This window comes from Ambystoma mexicanum, chromosome 10 (assembly GCF_040938575.1).
Source record: "Ambystoma mexicanum isolate Mex_15411 chromosome 10, UKY_AmexF1_1, whole genome shotgun sequence".
Classification (NCBI taxonomy): Eukaryota; Metazoa; Chordata; class Amphibia; order Caudata; family Ambystomatidae; genus Ambystoma; species Ambystoma mexicanum.
Genome location: NC_090932.1, coordinates 1,681,609,414 through 1,681,628,684, shown reverse-complemented (window position 1 = coordinate 1,681,628,684; position 19,271 = coordinate 1,681,609,414). Strand labels below are relative to the sequence as shown.

At 49.0% G+C, this 19,271-nt stretch overlaps 1 protein-coding gene across 1 annotated transcript in view; it reads left to right on the top strand.

Annotated features, from left to right (window-relative positions):
• DHX37 (DEAH-box helicase 37) overlaps positions 1-19,271 on the top strand; it is a 1,051,990-nt gene that overhangs the window by 245,319 nt on the left and 787,400 nt on the right. The window contains exon 9 of the mRNA XM_069620118.1: positions 14,040-14,153. Within this exon, the coding sequence (XP_069476219.1) occupies positions 14,040-14,153 (114 nt within the window). The remainder of the gene's footprint in view (positions 1-14,039; positions 14,154-19,271) is intronic.

The following is a 19,271-nucleotide window of genomic DNA, read 5'->3' as shown; positions in this document are numbered from 1 at the left end:
CAGGGGCTTACTTTAGGACTCTATATGGCAAAATTAGCCCCCTACTGGGTGGCGCGATCCTATGTAGAGGGGACTTTAATTGTTCATTAAATCCTAATATGGACAGATCAGATGGTAAACCAGACAAACCCACCCCGTCCGCAAAGGCGTTACAGACCCTGCTGAAAGATTTTGAACTCGTAGATGTCTGGAGGCAGCTACACCCAGCGGACAGGCAGTACTCCCATTATGCGGCACCACATAACTTGCACACGAGGCTGGATTATATTTTCGTTGCTGCCGAGCTAGTAGGAGAAATGACGGGCGCGGAATATGAGACCAGAGTGCTTTCGGACCACTCCCCCTTGGTCATGGAGTGGCGACACCAACCCCCTAGAGCGCGAATCCCGACGTGGAAGCTCAGAGCTGAAGCCCTGCAGGACTCAGGATTCCGGGAGGACCTGAGGGAGATGATCACTGAGTACTTCGACATTAACAACGGAAGCGTTCAATCTGTGGGATCCATATGGGAGGCATTCAACGTAGTAGTGCGGGGTGTAGCCATATCAACATCTAGAGGACTCCAAGGGGGCATAGAACGGGAGTTGCAGGAAACGGAGAGGGAGTTGGAAGACATAATGCGTAAGGGGGGCACCTCTCAGGAGGATGGGGTAAGGATGAGGCTGCTACAACAAGCCAGCAGTGAGCACTGGGATAGATTATGTAAGTTGAGCTACAAGAAATATGTCGAAAGGCAGCATGCGGGAGGAGACAAGTAGGGCAGATTGCTGGCCTGGTTATATAAAAATGAAACATCACAACCAGTGATTAGGGAAATCGGAGTGGACGGGGGCCAGATCTGGGATACCCAGGAGGGAGTAAACAAAGAGTTACTTAGATATTATAAACGCCTTTATGAGGACGCAGGGGAAGAAATGGATCAAGAGTTCCAGGAAACGCTAGAAGACATGGGCTTGCCCACATTAGACGATCTGGAACGGGCAGACCTGGAGGCCCCAATCACCTCAGAAGAACTAGACACAGTGATTAAACACCTGCCCACATGCAAACCTCTGGGGTCGGACGAGCTCTCCAGTGAATTCTATAAAACATACAAACAAGAGCTGCTCCCCCCGCTGCTGGCCATGCTTAATGAGGCGTTTGAGCGCGGTAGGCTGCCGGAGTCCCTACGGGAGGCGGTGATCATCCCGCTCTTAAAACCAGGTAAGCCAAGCACAGACGGTGGGTCATACAGACCCCTATCAATGCTTACCCAGGACAGCAAAATCCTCACAGCAGTGCCAGCAAACAGGCTTAAGCGATTCATCGGCAGACTGATACACCCTGACCAAACAGGCTACGTGCCTGGCAGGAACATAACTGCCAATCATAGGAGACTTCACCACATTATTGACCAAACAGAGAAGGACCCCGGCGAATTGGCAATCGTTTAGCTGGATGCAATTAAGGCCTTTGACTCAGTGAGATGGCCTTGGCTGCTAGCGAGAATACGGGATGGGGCCGGGGTATCTGAGGTGGGTCAAAATGTTATACAGTTCCCCAATTGCAAGGGTCAAAACGGGTGCTACAATCTCGGATAAATGGCAACTCGTCAGAGGCACTAGACGGGGCTGCCCCTGGTCGCCTATGCTATATATCCTTGCGTTCGAGCTATTGCCAGTCTGCCTCAGACAACAATATGGGGAGATAGGGATCCACACTGCGGGAGGTTCGCATCTCATATCATTGTATGCCGATGATATACTTTTATATCTGCGCTTCCCAGAGGAGAACCTACAATATGTCCTGGTGGTGATGGAACGATACGCTCCCCTCTCAGGTATAGCAGTAAACCCCAAGAAATCCAACATGTTCCCCCTGGGGAGGTACAGACGCACCCTACCGAGGAGCCTACCGGATCTGCCAATACCCTGGCGAACCGAGACGTTTCGATACCTACGTATTGACATATACCACACGACAGGAGAAGAACACAAACACAATACGGAAAAGGCAGTTGAAGGTATTAAGAATAGCATGGGATTTTGGTCCAGACTACCCCTGGCCATGATGGGAAGAGCGGCTCTGATTAAGATGGTAGTCCTGCCCAGACTGTTAAACTGTTTTGTAAACATCCTACATGTGATCCCTAAGGGCTTTTTTGCCAAACGCCACAGCCTGTGCAGGGTTTTCATATGGCACAATTCCAGGAACAGGGTGGCCCTCTGGAGATTACAAAACCCGTGTGACAGAGGGGGTATAAACCTGGCGAATTCTGAGTTATATTACTTGGCGGGACAGCTCCAATATGTGGCCAGGTGGTTGTCTGTAGAAGAAACGGCTGAAGCCAGGCTGTTATGTAAGTATCCTGCTCCCTACTTCCTTAGAGAGACAGTGTGGTTACCTAAACCAAAGGCACTAGGAATGGCAAGTCTGCTCGTGCTTGGCTGGGAAGTGTGGCGTAGAGCATGGCAGACTGTGGGAAACCCAGCCCCATTCTCCTTGTAGGTGCCGCTAGTGGTGCTATGCGGGGAGGACTCCCAAATGATAAAAGGGGTCCGTAGATACTGGGAACCGATGGGCTTGGCTACCCTTGGAGATATATAGCAGGAGGGGAAGGCATTGGACTTTCAGAGGCTAATAGAGGACACTGGGGTGAATAAGGGCCAACACATTACTTTTTCCAGAATCATTAAACGAGTGCGAGAAAGGTGGCCTGAGGCAGTGCTTGCAGAACAACCTGTTTCTACCATCGAGTCGATGTATGATATCTCAGAAGGTGGGCATGAAATATCTTGCAAATATGAGCTACTGGGGACTAGGGTGGGAAAGGAGCTGCTCCAACTGAGGCGAGATTGGGAAGAGGAGGTGGGAGAACCCATGTCGGATGGGCATTGGGATAGAGCCCAAAGGTATCATAAGAAGGTGTCCCGAAACGTGAGGCTTCAGCGGATTCAATTATATGTCACTCATAGAGCATATTTTTTTAATTAATTTTATTGGTTTACATGCAAACCTTTAAAATGAAATCATTCGTTATTACTCATTACATCTCATTGCAATCCACCACATTATCCAGCAACTTTTTTGTTCTGTCATTTTGCATTTTCATATAATTAGGCACTGGGCATAGTTTTGAGTAACACGTCACGAGTGTAATACACTTAGTCCAGTAATCGATTTTCGATTATCGCCCAAAAGTTTGTCAACGGCAATAAATCCGTTCCGTTGAACATTTGTTGCCACCACTCATCTGCATTCAGGGATGGATGAGACTCGCCCCAAGTGCCCAATAGTCGGGTTCTCTCTGTACGTAAATTGGTGCAAAATAGCACCAAATGTTTTAAAGTTTCAGTGTCCTGTGGGCAGCAACGACACAAAGGGTTCAAGTTCGCGTTGGCTGGCCAGGCTCTCAAACGTTCCTTGGTTTTAAACATATTAAGCCGAAAGCTCATAAACAACCTCCTAGCGTTTGGGTCTGGGAATAATTCGATGTATTTTTGCAGACTATTAAATGCTCGAGCCTCCGGTGGCACTTCGCTCAGTATTTTGGATGTCCCTCTTTCGGAGCATGTTGACTCCCACTCCAGGTGCCACAGTTTTAATTTCGCTGCGTCCGGATTTCCTTGGAGCAGCTCTGGGTTGATGTCATACTCTGACATTAAACTTTCACATTGTTTAAGCCACATTGCCAAAACACCTGGGGCTGACGAGTCGGCATTGTGTAAAATTGCAAATTGCGGAATTTGTTTGCATGCTTTTGTTTTCCGGTATAAGGATAGCAAACTCCAACATACTCGTGCATGGATAGAAATTAGCGATAGTTCGTACCGGATTGAGGCCGTCGAAGTTCCTTTCGTTATACCGAGAACTTTCATCCAGAAGGTGTTACCGAGAACTTTCGTCCAGAAGGTGTTCTCAAGCGTGGACCACACCACCCATGAACAGCCCAATGCGTTTTCTGCCCCATACGTTAGTGCTGGTATTACTTTTTGTTGGTAGAATCGCAGGACTACTTTGAGAGAGAATCTTCCGAATCTTCTCTTTAGCACTAGAGCTTGGTTTGCCAGTTGTTTGCATTTGCGTTTTGTCGCTGTTGTCCATGGATCATCATTGAGACTGGAGCTGATGATCATTCCGAGATATTTTACACTAGATGATATCAGTAGTTTTTCTTGTCCCATGAACCAAGATTGGCTCTTCGTTGTTCTTGTCCAACCGCCTTTGAGCTTTTTCAGCACAAGTATTTCACATTTCTTGGTGTTGATAAGTAGATGATTTTCGACCACGTATTGTTGTACTGCATTGATTTTTCTTTGCAGACCAATTGGTGTTAAGTCCAGCAGTATGAGGTTGTCTGCGTACATGAGCCAACTCAGACTGGGATCTGTGCATCTTTGGCGGGAACGACTTTACGGCCTCGATGGAATTGCCAATGTCCGATATAAACAAACTGAATATCGCAGCTGCCAAGGGACAACCCTGTTTGACTTCCTTAAATGTTTCGATCGATGATGACAAGGTGCCGGTTTGATCTAATCTTACTCTAATGGAGGTGCCAAGGCCCCTCTTAAATTCCTCTTGTGGAAAACAGCTTTCCTTGTGGGCATCACCTCTGCCAGGAGGGTAGGTGAGATCCAGGCCTTATCCTGAAAACGGCCATGTCCGACTTGCCACAAATCGAAGGTGGTGCTGTGGACGCACCCCTCTATGCCGAAGGTTCTGCCAGAATTCGACCTCATCAAACCTTTAGTGTTACCTGTGTTTTTCTGAAGCCTTTGTCACCGGCTGAAAGGGCCTTGCACTCGCTGGACATTGCTCGTGCTCTGAAGTTCTAGGTGGCACGCACAAAGGGTTTTCGAAAGACTTCTCAACTGTTTGTGAACTTTGGCCCTGTGAACAATAGGAAGGCCTTGTCCAAGGCTTCCATCTCAAGGTGGGTCTCCGGCTGCATCACGCAGTGTCATCGGTTGGCGAACTGACTGCTGCATGGCATTCGAGAGCCCACTCCAACAGAGTGATCGCTGCAACGACGGTGTTCCTGTCTGGGGTACCCGGGCTGGACATCTGCAGGGCTGCTACATGGAGGTCTACACACACCTTCACGAGATTCTACTGCGTCGACAGGGATTCCAGGGACGAGTACAGAGTCGGCTAAGCAGTGCTACGTAACCTGTTCGCTTGAGTTGAGCCTGTTCCAGAGGTAAGAGTAATTGCTTCTGTTGACTCATGCCACCTCCTGTGATTATGTAATGTTGCACTGCTATGTATTCTTTATTGATGAGCATTGGAATCCATGCCAAACCCCATGCTGGAGAAGGAACAAGTTACTTACCTGTAACTATTGTTCTCCAGCATTGGTCTGGCATGGATCCACATGCAAACCCTCCCTCCTACACCTCTGCGGCTCTTCTTGGTCCTACTGCCACTTTACATGCTTTCCAAATCTGAAGATAGCTGCCAAGGGAGGGGCTTAGGGAGTGAAGACTGGCATTGACTGGTGGCAGTATGACCCAGAGTACAGTGATTGGTTTATAGGAGGAATACCGTTTGTAAGTGAAAGTAAAACTGTTTTTTCATTTACCAAGGATTTCCGGCCTGACAACAGGGATTATTCATGACAATGTAAATTCATGCCAGACCCATGCTGGAGAACAAAAGTTACAGGTAAGTAACTTGTTATTTCTGTGCCTTTCTCACGCTCTGCTACAGTCATGCGCCCGCTCCTGAGTTTCTTTCTCACTGTTTTTACGAAACTCTCCAGGCAGCGTCTTGTTAACCGGCAGTACCTACAGGATACACAGAGTTAAGGTCAGGGTTTCACCACCTGCCCCCCATACACCCTGCGGGCCGGCACAGGTCCGAAGGGAACAAGCACCTCCCTGGACGCCACCAGCAGGATGCAGGCTGCTAAACTCCCGCTCCTTGGAGACACAGCTCCCTCGTCACGGTGCAGCCCTTCAAAGACACCGGCCCAGCGTATCAGCACACAACATTCTCTCCCAGCCCTCCGCTCCTGTTTGTCTCTGCACCTTGGCTCCTCTGGTTCAGACAGCATCCCCAACTCGCTCACTCTCTTGAAAAAGAACACACCTTTTATGGTTGTGAAAACAGTAAAGTCGATTCAGGTGTGAGTGATGATTAGTAAATGCCTGACTCTATCAGTGGGACAGTTTAAGGTCTTTGTGTGTTTCCCTTACTTTCCTCATGGCGCTTCTATGGGTAATCTTTACTGCTCCCAGTTGCCTCTTCCTCATCTCAGTATTTGTTGGAAATGGGGAGGGAGAGATGGGGTGAGATTGAAAGTACCCCATGAAGGCTGGGGCAGAGTGGGTTGGGGTATTACTAGGACTGGGGGAATACCTTGTCCTGTTCTTGGGTATCCTCCTCCCAATCCCTCATGACCCTCCACTCGGGTGATCCTCGCTCACTTGTCCACCCCCAGGGTCGGGATCCAAAAGCGATGGTCCTTCCCTGGCCACCTGAATGAAAGATCCTGAGGTAGTAGGTGGGAGAATACCGTCCGGTTTCTCACACTTAGGAACAAGATATTGTTGATTTAACCACGCTCTCCCATTGCAGAGACTATATGCCCTATATTCCGGATTACTACTGAACTCCGAATCGTTTGAAAGCCTTCGCTAATCTTGTTCTTAGAAGGGAATATATGAAATAAAAAATGTAATATTTCGAAATCTTTGGAAGTTATGGGGGCTAGAGTTGTAATTAAGGAATGGTAGGCTCTGTGGCTAATCTGAACTTGAGTCTTGTAAACATTTGATTGCCACTTGCAATACCCCAGCCACCTTTTGTACAGAGTATTGGCTAGCCTACGGGGAACAAAACGTACCAGCAATTTGTTCTGAACAGCTCTGGCAAAGGTTGATGGATGGAAATGATTGCATACTTATATGCACTTTTAAAAAATGTTGCTTGTATATTAAAACAAAGCTTTTGGCGTTCTTACCTATCTTTTCCGTCTTCTGGGTGATGCCATGATGCTTTATAATGAATTGTGCTTGACGTTTGAAATAACCTTTTAAAAATCTTTACACTAATTGCATCTTTTAAATTCTGCCACATTGTTCATGGTCAACCGATCAAATGTATACATAAGGCTTATTGTAGTTTTTCATGTGTACTCTATAAAGTTAATCATTTTAATCTTGGAAGTCTGTTTAAATGTTCTATGTGCTAAAAGTAACTATCCTTTGATTTTATTATATAGTTGTCTTCTTTAAATGTGATAAGTGTAAAAAAGTAAATGTTTGCCTGCACAACTAAAAAGAAAAAATTAAATAAGTGGGTTATTAAAGATGTATGCAGTATCGATCACCCCGATACATCCACCTGGCTTGATTATGAGCACACAGGCTTTCTATGTTGTGTGGGTTACTTAGTTCACCAATGCTGCACTACTTTATGAGTCAGAAAATACTTTTTTTGTGTTACTTTGGAGAAACTCCTCAGTGACAAGGTATCTACGTTTTAAATGGTTGGATAATAATCTGATGTGAATCTACTATAAAGTGGTTTAGCGCTAGATAACTTGTTGCTACCTTGAGGTTGAATTAATTGTCATTATCTTCTACTATTGCGCAATGGAAGAATGTAGATGCACGTGGTTTATTATGTTTGTGATAATCACAGCCCAAAACTTTAAAACACTTTTTTGCCCCTATTGTGAGGGATTAAGGAAATGCTGTTTGCTACCGCATGTATGAAATTTGATTGTTAGAGCTGTGAAATTGGTCTTTAGCTTCCTTTCATCAGCTTAGAATTCCTAGAACACCCATGCACTCACAGTTCATTTTATGAGGGCATTTTATAGAAGTACGTGCATTCAGAGGTGAACTGCATAATTATCCCTTATTCACACGGAGTGCTAAATGGGAACATGTGTAATTACCAGGTGAAATGAAGGCCATGTCTTGTGTTTTTATTGGATGGTTGTTTTATGTGTTTTTATTGGATGGTTGGTAATGTATTTCTTTTTATTGTTCGTTATTGAGGTATTGGTTATATTTATGATAATTCATGTAAATGGTATGCGTTTTTTTCCTTCATTTTGATTGGTATACGTTTTTGACTGATGAATTTGTCAGAAAATGTATTATTGCCAAACAAAGATGAATTACTTGTTTATCCTAATGAATTGAAGTTTGCCCTCATGTTTGAGGCTAGTGCTTTCTGGTAGCTCAGCATCTCATCCAAGACCTTGTATAGCAGCTCAGCGCCTCATCTCTGTAGTTCAGCTCCTTAGCTCAGCTCCTCTCTCTCAAGCCCTTCGCTGTAGCTCAGCTCCTCATCCACATTTCTGACGTCTCTAAAAAGTCAAACTTCTTACTTCACCTCCTCAGAGGCACTCTCCCTTTCCTCTCCTTCCCCCAGAAGCTCACTGTCTCCCAAACTCTGTTTCTCTCCAGGTTTGACTACTGCAAAAGCCTCTTTCTAAATCTACCTGCCTCCACTCTCCGCCCTCTAAAACTAACCCAGAACAGGACTGCAAGACTTGTCCTTGGCCTCAAGCCCTGCGATCGTATCTCTCTAGCTCTGAAATCCCTTCATTGGCTCCCAGTGGATGCAAGGATTACATTTAAAACTCTACATTGTTCACAAGGCTTTCTGGGGCCTGGGTCCAAAATACCTTCAACTATCATTCCGTTAATACCTCCCCTCCCGAGCCCTTCGCCCCTTTACTTCAAATTCCCTTGCGGTCAGTCGTTTTTCTTACAAAACAAGCTGTGGGTAGATTTGTCTTCGGCTGGGGCCTGACTTAGGAACAGCTTCTTTGCCACCTTGAAATTTGATGAGAACCATCTCCAGTTCCTGAAGCACCTCAAGACCTTCCTTTTTGCCTCTTCCTTTGCCCCTCTTCTCCTCTGCTTACCTGTTTTTTCTCTCTTGAAATCATGCACCTGGCCACCCTGTATCCTTCTGGCCCAGGTAACTTCTCACCCTGACTCCCTCCTGCATTGCATGTGGGCCACCCATTACACTGGGATCTGTATCTGTACCCATACAGTCCCCCACCTTTCTTTTGCACTTATCAGAAATACCCTATCTGACCAATCATGCACTTGCCTCTTGCGTGCTGCACTGCCACCTTTTCCTTGCCTGTATTTCTTTATTTCATTATTTATTCTTTTCTCTCCTGTTTTGTACTTTCCACTTCTCCCCTTCCACGCACTTTCCCCCTTTTCCCTTCTCCATGCACTTGCGCGTTCTTAATGTCACTGGGCCTAGTAAGATTGTTGTTTTCATTTTTTTTTGTTCTCCCTTGTTCCCCTCCCTTTGCTTGGTCGCGCTCTGAAACACTTGTGCACGAGCGCGATATACATAAAATATATATCATCCAAGACCCTTTGCAGCAGCTCATCCCATCTCTGTAGTTCAGCTCCTTAGCTCAGCTTCTCTCTCTCTCTCATGTCCTTTGCTGTAGCTCAGCACCTCATCCAAGATCTTTTTGCCGCAGCTCAACTCCTCATCTGCCCATTTCTGTAGTTCAGCTCCTTAGCTCCGCTCCTCTCCCACAGGCCCTTCGCTGTAGCTCAGCACCTCATCCAAGATCTTTTGCAGCAGCTCAACTCATCTGCCCATTTCTGTAGTTCAGCTCCTTAGCTCCGCTCCTGTCCCTCAGGCCCTTCGCTGTAGCTCTGCTCCTCTCCCTCAGGCCCTTCGCTGTAGCTCAGCTCCTCAAACTTATGATCATTTCTGGTGACTCGAACCATTGTATTGAGAATCCTCTGCATATCTCAGCTCCTATAAAGAGATCTTTCTATGTAACATGAACACAGTTACTGACGTGTCTCAGTGGCCACTTCTAGGTTTCTGTTTTTTCTAGATATCAGAAATTCTTTCTGTTTTTATTTGCAGTTTTTCTATTACTACTTTGCAATAGAAATGTCACTTCAAAGTGCCGCAGCAAGAGCAAGAAGGTAGAGGCCAGAGACCTTCACATCTAAGTGCAGACTGCATTCCAGGTCCTGCAAAGGCATTGGGAAGAGACTAAGTGAAATGGGTCGGGAGGCAGTGAAAGGATGTCAAGGGACAGTCATTATTCTGTCATGGGCCCATGTTCCAGGTCCAGAGCACCATTGGGAAGGGATAAAGGAGGAAGGAAAGGGAAGTGGCTTAAAGAACATGGAGTGAGGCCCAGGGATTGCCCTCTGAGCATGGCCAGGTTGGAAGCACAGGCTTTATGTGGGAATGGGTGACTATTTTTTAATTTTTTTATTCGGTTGGATGAAATTAATCAACCTTTCAAATATAAAACATTCATGAAAAAAATTAACTACAAATTTTGAACTGAGTAAAAACAGAAGGTAACAGAACACAATTCACAACAAATGCAAATATAAAAAAGACAAATGAGCAAGTAAACAAATGGGGCGGCTATACACTGAGATCACTGGCAGGGGAAGAAGTGCATAGGCCGGCATGGATGATGCGCCGTGGACTCTTCATCATTGGCCTTCATCGTTGAATGCAGGGTGTTGGTTAAGATGGATTTCTAAACTCTGGCCTGGGGGATAGAGTTGAGGAGACCAGCCTAGGAATAGTGATCTTGGGGGAACTCTGGAAACTTAGCCAAACAAGGTAGCATGGAGAGTGGCTCAGGCTAAGTCTCAGGAAAGGTGAGTGGGGTCAGGGGTCCACAATGAGTCCGCACAGTGAAGCAGTCACGGATTTCCAGGTAAGTACATAATTATTTATATGTATTATTGGGCAAAGAACACACTATAAAAATGACTTGGAACAGGTAATATCACACAACACTAACAATACAAAACATATAAACAGTCACAGCTTGTCAGTGCAGAACAATCCGTTTAACCCCACCATATCTGAAACGGAAGGTAAGACCCACCAGGATTGCTAACTCAGATTGCCTAGTCGTACCTAGGTTTAAATTGACAAAATCCAGGCTTCTCCCTAACACACTATAATCCAGGCTTCTCCCTAACACACTATAAACATGACTTGGAACAGGTAATATCACACAACACTAACAATACAAAACATATAAACAGTCACAGCTTGTCAGTGCAGAACAATCCGTTTAACCCCACCATATCTGAAACGGAAGGTAAGACCCACCAGGATTGCTAACTCAGATTGCCTAGTCGTACCTAGGTTTAAATTGACAAAATCCAGGGGGAGCAGCTTACAGGTAAAAGCAGCGCAGTTATGGAACTCCCTAACCCCCATTCCTGAGGGTGGATCAAACCTTTCTGATCTTCAGACACAACACCATTAAATGGCTCAGAGAAAATGATCACTAACCCACCCTATTGCCTGTCCCTCCTCTGCATGTATCATAGTATTATCATCTATATCTGACTGTATACAAGCCACTGCAAATTTAGAATATGTTGTATATTAACACTGTAAATTATGTAATTATAGACTGTTTGCTTCCTTTTGTATGCATATATCTGGTTTACAGATCCCTAATTGTATATCACCTGGGAACTGTTGTACGCTTCTTTTTGTAACATGTGTAACTATAAGATCAAAGTATTCATGTATCCTCCTGTATGCTGCGCCCTGATACCGCTGGGTCTGGTGCGCATTACAAATTAATAAACAAACAAACAAACAAGTAATTAGATATGAGGATGTGATGATTTGTCCAAAAGGTGTAGTCCAGAGAGTTTACAAATAAGTAAAATGTTTTTCTTGCTTTTTAACAAGTGTTACAAAGGAGTTTGCAAAAGTTTATAAAAGAATCAAGTGTGGAGAAAGGGCTACTGGTAAGCATTGTTATAACTTACCACCCATACTCTGATTTTTCCTCAAACTTGGAAGGTTGTTTGAGTGTTGCCTGAGGTAGATTTTGCCACGGTTGATTCTGGTCGAAGAAGCCTAGGAGCTTCATGTACAAGAGAAGTTCTGTTCGGGGACAGGTGCTTTGTGCAACTTCTTCTCGTGCAATACAGGACTCTTCAGGGTCCTCGACTAGATACATGAAAGCCGGTTTCAGCGATTGGCACTGATGCAAGGCGACAGCAAGCATCACAGATGTCACAGATGTAGAAAGTCTTCCATATTGGGATCCGTTGATGCTGGGATGCCGATTCGCAGGAATGCTACTTGTAGGACAAGCTGAAAACCCCTGGAGTTCCGATTCAAAAGACTGAATGGCAACGCTTCTACCGCGGTAGCCCAGATTGGAGTTGGTCAGTCCACTAGATGGCCTAGGAGCCCTTCCGAAGACTCCAAAGGGCACGAAGAAGACATTGAGAATGGTTCTTCCCGCCACTCTAAAGGGTCAAAGCACCCATGAGGGTCTTCTAAGATCCGACAGGGTTCCACCGGGACTGCAGAAAAGGTTGGTCGCCAGGCCTTCTTAGGATCGTTCCACAGGGTTTCCGATGTCTTCACAGATATGCAGGATACTTGGCTCTTCTTCAGATCTTTGTGGAATGGCTGCAGGACTCTTCTTATCCTAAAGTCCAGGTGAGCACAGAAACTCAGCCCAACCAATGGACGATCTGCCCCTCACACACACACACCCAGTGGTCCAATTAGGGGCCCCTGTTGGTGAAACTCATGCATACAGGAACCAGTTTGTGGATTGGGACCAGCCAGTCCCAACCCACTTCCTGGCTTGCAACACACATGGCCCGCAGTAGCCTGCAAAATCAAGGCTTTCCGGGGCAAGTGCATAACCATAAAAGGAATTTCCTGACCTGGCAAAGCTGGAAGATGGTTAAAGGACACAATGGGCAAAGAACAAATGAAACATCTGTGGCATGACCATGTTAGGACACTAGCCACAGCTAGTAGCCACACGTGGTAAATACGAGTGAGCTAAATAAAAGTACAGTAAAAATAGTGAATAAGCAACTGCTGCCACCAGCTTCTCTTTAGGCACATATATAAAAAAAAACTTTTTAGCATCTAGTTTCTAGGGTGATACAAAAGTATCCCCATTGCACTGCATTGTAAGATGCTTTGTGCAATATGAACAAGAAAAAGGGAAACCTAGTTTCCCAATTCTGATAGTCTGAAAGGCTAGTCCGTTTCCCCATAACAAGTGGGCAAAAGGCCAGGGGTGAAGCTGAAGGCTTCACTCCTCTGTAAAATGTCAGGAAATGGTGTAAAAACAAAAGCAAAACGCTTGGGGCTCCATACTTGAGGAGAACCATCTCCGGTTCCCGAAGCACCTCAAGACCTTCCTCTTGGCTTCTGCTTTCCTCTCCTCCTCTCCCCTGCTGAACTCCTGACTGAAACTGCATTGGTCACCTGGCTACCCTCTGATTTCAGTCCCAGGTCGCCGCCCTACCCGCTTCTCCCCCTTTTACTCGCTACCCTCTGATCTCAGGCCCCTCCTCTGCCAGCTGCACTTCTGAACTGTCTCCTGGGCAACTCCTGCACTTGGGGGCTTTTTTTCTCTGTATCTCTACAGTCCCCACCATCCCTTGACACTTGATGTCTGCACTTACCTCTGCACTTACTGGCTGCACATTTACCTACTGTTTCTTATTTATTTTACTGTTGATCCTATGCTTGATCCTATGTTCTGCACTGCCCACTACCCCTCCCCCCGCACTTTCCCCCCGCTCCTGCACTTGCGCAATCTCAATGTCGCCTGGCCTAGTAATATCACAATTCGTCACCTGGCCTAGTAAAATCGTTCTCTCTTACCTCGGTTCCCCCTCCCTTGCCTCGTCGTGCTTTGAAAAACTTGTGTATAAGCGTGTTATGAATGCCATATCATATCATATCATATAGACTATGGAGGAAAAGTTGCTCCAAGAGAAAGCTTTCCTAACAGTGTTCAGCAAATAGATGAAGATAATGGTAGTCGCAACGTGGCTGTGGTCATGCATTATGGTTCACAACGCCATGGACGTGCAACTTTTGGCCCATGTCACTGGACATATGGCATTGTGCGTGCACCTTCGGAGATCTGCCTTTAGGATCTTTTTATAACTCAATCCATGTTTACTGCTCATGGGAGGGAATCCTTTCCATCACATAGTGATGTTGGAGACCTGAATGAACGTGAACTCTTAAAGTGACCGCTTGTTGAATTCTTCTTTTTTCCCCAGGATTTCTTGCTCTTGAAGTACAAAGTGGTGATAATTGATGAAGCTCATGAAAGAAGCGTCTACACTGACATCCTGATTGGCCTCTTATCTCGTATAGTGCCTCTTCGTGCTAAGGTATGCATATTGTTCAGGTTTGTAAATGTAGTGAGAGTGTGAGCGGCTTTGCTGCAAGCTCCAGCTGCCCTTATATTGGTGAATCATTGTTTTTCTTCTGTCAGCTGACCTTGGTGCTATTTTGAAAGTTTAGCTCCTTGTCTTGGGACATAGGCAACTTCTCCAGCATGGGGTCTGGCATGGATTCACATGCTCATGAATATTCCCCGTCGTCAGGCCGGGAATCCTCGGTATAGAAAAAAATCAGTATCAGTTTCGTTTCTGATTTGTCTTTCTTAGTAGTAACCAATCACTGAACTCTGGGTCATACTGCCCCCAGCCAATGACTGCCCTCTCCCTAAGCTCTGCCTCTGGCAGCCATCCTCAGATTTTTACCGCACGTTCAAGTGTTGGGGGGAGTCGTGCTGTAGCTCTTGAGCGTTTGCTGCGTTTTCATGCTTTTTTCAGGAGATTTTTCTCATTTTTCAGTTAAATAGAGCCTCAAGCTCAACTGTTTCTACATCCGATCAACGGGGATCTGTTTCAGAGTTTTCTACGCCCCTCAAGGGTGAAGATTTCGTCAAGTTACGCTTTTGGAGGATTCCAGAAGTTCCGAGGCCTACCCCGGACATGGCCCAGGAGAAAGGAAGCTCGACGCCCGGGAAGCTGTTCAGGACCTGCGCTGGATGCCAGCTTCAGAATGTTTTCAAGGAGGACGAGCATTCGTTATGCCTCTACTGTCTCCATGAGGACAAGACGCACACGGAGAAGGACTGCAAGTTTTGTGGGAACATGTCGAAGCGGACCATGAAGGATCGCCACCTCCGTCTCGGCAACTGTCTGGAAGGGAAGAGCCCGTCAGGCGAGAAGAAGAAAAAGAAGTCCGAGCAGTCTTCTAAGTCTTGTGAGGGTGCCCCGGCGACGGGGGCCCAACAAAAGGCTAAGCACCGCGAGTCAGCGGGCACGGGGAGCGCCGAACGGTCGGGCTCCTTGGCTGCCAGGCAGGGCGCATCCTCCCGGCACCATCAACCACGCTCTGGCTCGGGTAAGAGGAAGTCCAAGAACCCGGCGAAGCTTCTGGAGAGGCCCCGGTCGATCTCGAAGATTCCAGCAGAGGGGGAGCGAGGCTCAGACCCTCCCCCCAAGGTGAAGGCCCCAGGCGTCCAGAAGGTGACGATGGCCTTAATTCACCCTGCTAAAACCTCGATTGAGGATGTCGTCGCGGCCCTGGCTCAGCCTGTGGAGGGTACACCAGTGGAGGCGCCCTCAGGACCCAGAGTCTCCCTGCCACCGCGGAGGGAGTCGTCTTTCTGCCCATTGAGAAGACCCCCACGAAGTCCTTGTTGGAAAAGGTGGGGGAGGGGCTGGTGGCCATCGTGGATACAGACACGACCTCTGAAGAAGAACTCATCGAAGTTGTGGAAGAGGGCCAGCCCATCAGGAGGTATCCCGACGAGGGCGACGACGAGAGCGACAGGGTCGCCGACAAGGCTCCTCAAGAGCCCTCGCGCCCGTCGTTTCCGGCGCCGCAGGACACTTCGACGGCCATTTTGTCAGCGATTCAATCCTTATGTTCGGAGATAAGGACAAGGTTGCCCCTCCCCCCGACGGAGGTACCTGATCCAGACCCGACGGGGGAACCAGAGCCAGGACCTTCGGAGAGTCCACCACATAAGAGGAGGAGGATGCATCCTACGCCATCTCTCCCAACTCTGCGGCCTGCTCTACCTTCCCCCCGGTCTACTACCCACGGGGATGATACAGGCACGGACACGGCTACGACAGGTACAGATGACGACGGAGGTGATGACGGGAGGTGTCCCCCGTCGCCCCCTGCTCGGGCGTCCCCGCCCGACCAGATTGGATCCTTTCATGCCATGATCTTCAGGGCATCCGAGCTCTTCCAGCCCTGCCCAGAAGAGAAGAAGAAGGAAGGGTTCCTTTACCAACGGCGCAAGGCTAAAAGGAAGACGGTCCTCGCCGTACTGCTTCTTGATGACATCTGGGATGAGGGGCTCGCCCTCCTCAAGAACCCTGCCACGGCGCCGGCAAAGAGGGACCGGTACGATGCTGCCCCCTTGTGCCTTTGGGCGCAACCTACCCCGGATTCGGTCGTCTCGGCGGCGGCAAAGAAGAAAGCTGGGGGGGCATCGGCCTCGACATCAATTTCCCCGCCAGACGGCAAGGGCAGGAAGTTGGACACGATGCGACGGCGGATCATCTCATCCGCAGCGACAACTATCAAGACGGCCAACATCCTGGCTATCGTAGCACGCTACGACAGGGAGTTGTGGTTCAAAATCGCCCCTCTGTTGGGCTTCCTTCCGGACGCCAAAAGGGCTGAGGCCCTTGAAATCCTATAGGATGGTGAGATTGCTTCGGACCACACCATCACAGTGGCAACGGACACCGGTTTCCGTCAGTTGGGCAACGGCGTTTGCTTGAGACGACGAGGATGGCTCAAGGCCACGGATTTCCGCCAGGACGTACATGTTTTTGAACATGCCCTTCGACGGGAACAACCTGTTTGGGAAGGCGGTTGATGAGTCCCTTCAGGCCATCAAGACAGACACAGAGACTGCCCGGGCACTGGGAGTGCTCCAACGACGACGGCCGTCCTTTCGGCTCTCTGGAGGCAGACAAGGTGCCTCCAAGGGATCCGGCAGTGGCTCCTCCACGTACCGACAAGCGGCAAGATCTTCGTCCCAGGAAGCCTACAGGGGACGCGGCAAGTCAGGTGGTGCCCGTCGTCGTCGTCATCGACAGGGAGGTCAAGGAGGCAAGGCGGCCTCCAAACAAGATTGAACCGACCGAGGGGTCGGGCCCCCGCCGAAGCACCCCGGTGGGAGGCCGGCTGGCGAGGTTCGTCAGCGTGTGGGAGTCCATCTCCACCGACCGTTGGGTGCTGGACGCCCTGGCCCAAGGGCACGCCCTCGAGTTTCAGAAGAAGTGCCCTTGCGTTCCACCCGTGGCCAGGAAGGAAAATCACGTCCCTCAACTACTGTTGGAAGTAAGGGCGATGCTCAAGAAGGGTGCCATCGAGCTCGTCCCAAAGAGGCTTCGGGGCTCCGGAGTTTACTTAAGGTACTTCCTCGTAAAAAAGAAGATAGGAGGATGGCGCCCCATCCTGGACCTACAACGACTGAACAAGTACATCAAGGCACAAAAGTTCCGTATGGTCACCCTCCAGCACGTGCTGGGACAGCTGGAGGAGGGCGATTTCCTGTCGTCGTTGGACTTGGAGGATGCGTACTTCCACATCCCCATTCTAAAAAGACACCAAAAGTTCCTCAGGTTCGTGGTCCAAGAGCGGCACTACCAGTTCAAGGCCCTCCCGTTCGGATTGAAGTTGGCACCCAAGGTGTTCACCAAGTGCCTCGCACCGGTGGCGGCGCGGCTGCGCCTACACGGGATCCACGTCTACCTCGCCTGGACGACTGGCTCATCCGGGCAAGGACAAGGGAGCTCGCCGTGGAGCACACTGCGAAGACCGTCCACGGACCTGGGATTCTCCATCAACTTTCCAAAATCCCACCTGGTTCCGTCGCAAGTCGCCCTGTTTCTGGGAGCCAAGCTCGACACAGTGGCGCTGCTGGCCTCGCCGTCGGAGGAAAAGACCAGGACCATTCTGGGCAAGATGCAGCGTCTGCTGGCCACGGACATGGCCAGGGTAAGATCTATCAAATCCCTCCTCGGGATGATGTCTTCCTGCATTTATCTGGTGTGCCTTTGCAGGCTTCGAATGCGCCCCTTACAAGAGTTCCTCGACGCCCGCTGGGTCCAGTCGACGGGCAGCTTCGAGGACAGGATCCCTCTCAACGAGATGTTCCGTCAGGCGATCCGGTGGTGGGGTTCCCGCTCCCATCTGTCGGCAGGCACGGACTTTCAGACCCCAGCTCACCAGGTGACGGTGACGACGAATGCCTCCCTGGAAGGTTGGGGAGCGCACTCCGGAGATCTTCACGCGAGAGGCCTTTGGCTCTCTCCACATCAACATCTTGGAGCTCCGCGCAGTGTTCTGGGCCCTCAGGTCTTTTCTTCCGTACCTCAAGGGCAAGGTGGTGAGGATCTTCACCGACAACACCACCACGATGTTCTACATCCGGAAGCAGGGCAGAACCAGGTCCCCGGCCCTATCCAAGGAAGCCCAGGATCTGACGGCATTGGGCCGTCGCCCAAGGGATGTTTCTGGTGCCTCTTCATCTGGCAGGATTAAAAATTACGATCGCCGACTCACTCAGCAGGGAGCTGCGCTCGTGCCACGAGCGGGAACTACGCCAGGATCAAGTGGATTGACTCTTCCGACGATGGGGCGAACCCCATATCGATCTCTTCGCGACGGTGACGAATTCCAAGTGCCGGAGGTTCGCCAGCAGGTTCCCCCAGCCGAGGAGCATGGGCGATGCTTTCTCGTTCCCCTGGGACGGCCTATTTCTTTATGCGTTCCCTCCGCTGCCGTTGCTGCTCCAGCTCATCAACCAGCTCAAGAGGTCCCGGTGCAGGATGATCCTCGTCGCACCGGCGTGGCCGAGACAGATCTGGTTCCCGGACCTTCTGGACTTGTCAACGTCCCCACCAGTCAAGCTGCCGACGGACGCAGACCTTCTCTCCAGAGAAGGAGGCACCGTTCTTCACCACAACCCGGAGTCGCTGAACTCGCAGGCCTGGCTCCTGCAGCACTAGAGTTTGGAGGGTACGACATCCCGGCCGACTGCAGAGAGGTTCTTGCAAAGGCCAGGGCGTCCTCAACTCTCAAGTGCTACGGACATAAATGGAAGAGGTTCTCTGTCTGGTGCCGTGCACAGAAGATTAACCCTCTGCGGATTACGGCCCCTCAAGCACTGCCGTATCTACTGTCACTGGCCAAAGCTGGACTGGCTCACGCCTCCATCAAAATACATCTGGCTGCAATCTCCCGATATACCAGGACTACGGGGCGGGCGTCCTTGTGGTCTCATCGCCTGGTGAAAGAGTTCATGAAGGGACTATTCCGATCATTTCCGCCAGTGAAGGCTCCTGCCCCGGCGTCGGAGCTTAATGTGGTGCTGACCAGGCTCTTGGGGGGGCCCCATTCGAGCCTATGCATTCGGTACCTTTGAAGTTCCTGTCATGGAAGACAGCTTTCCTCGTGGCCATCAC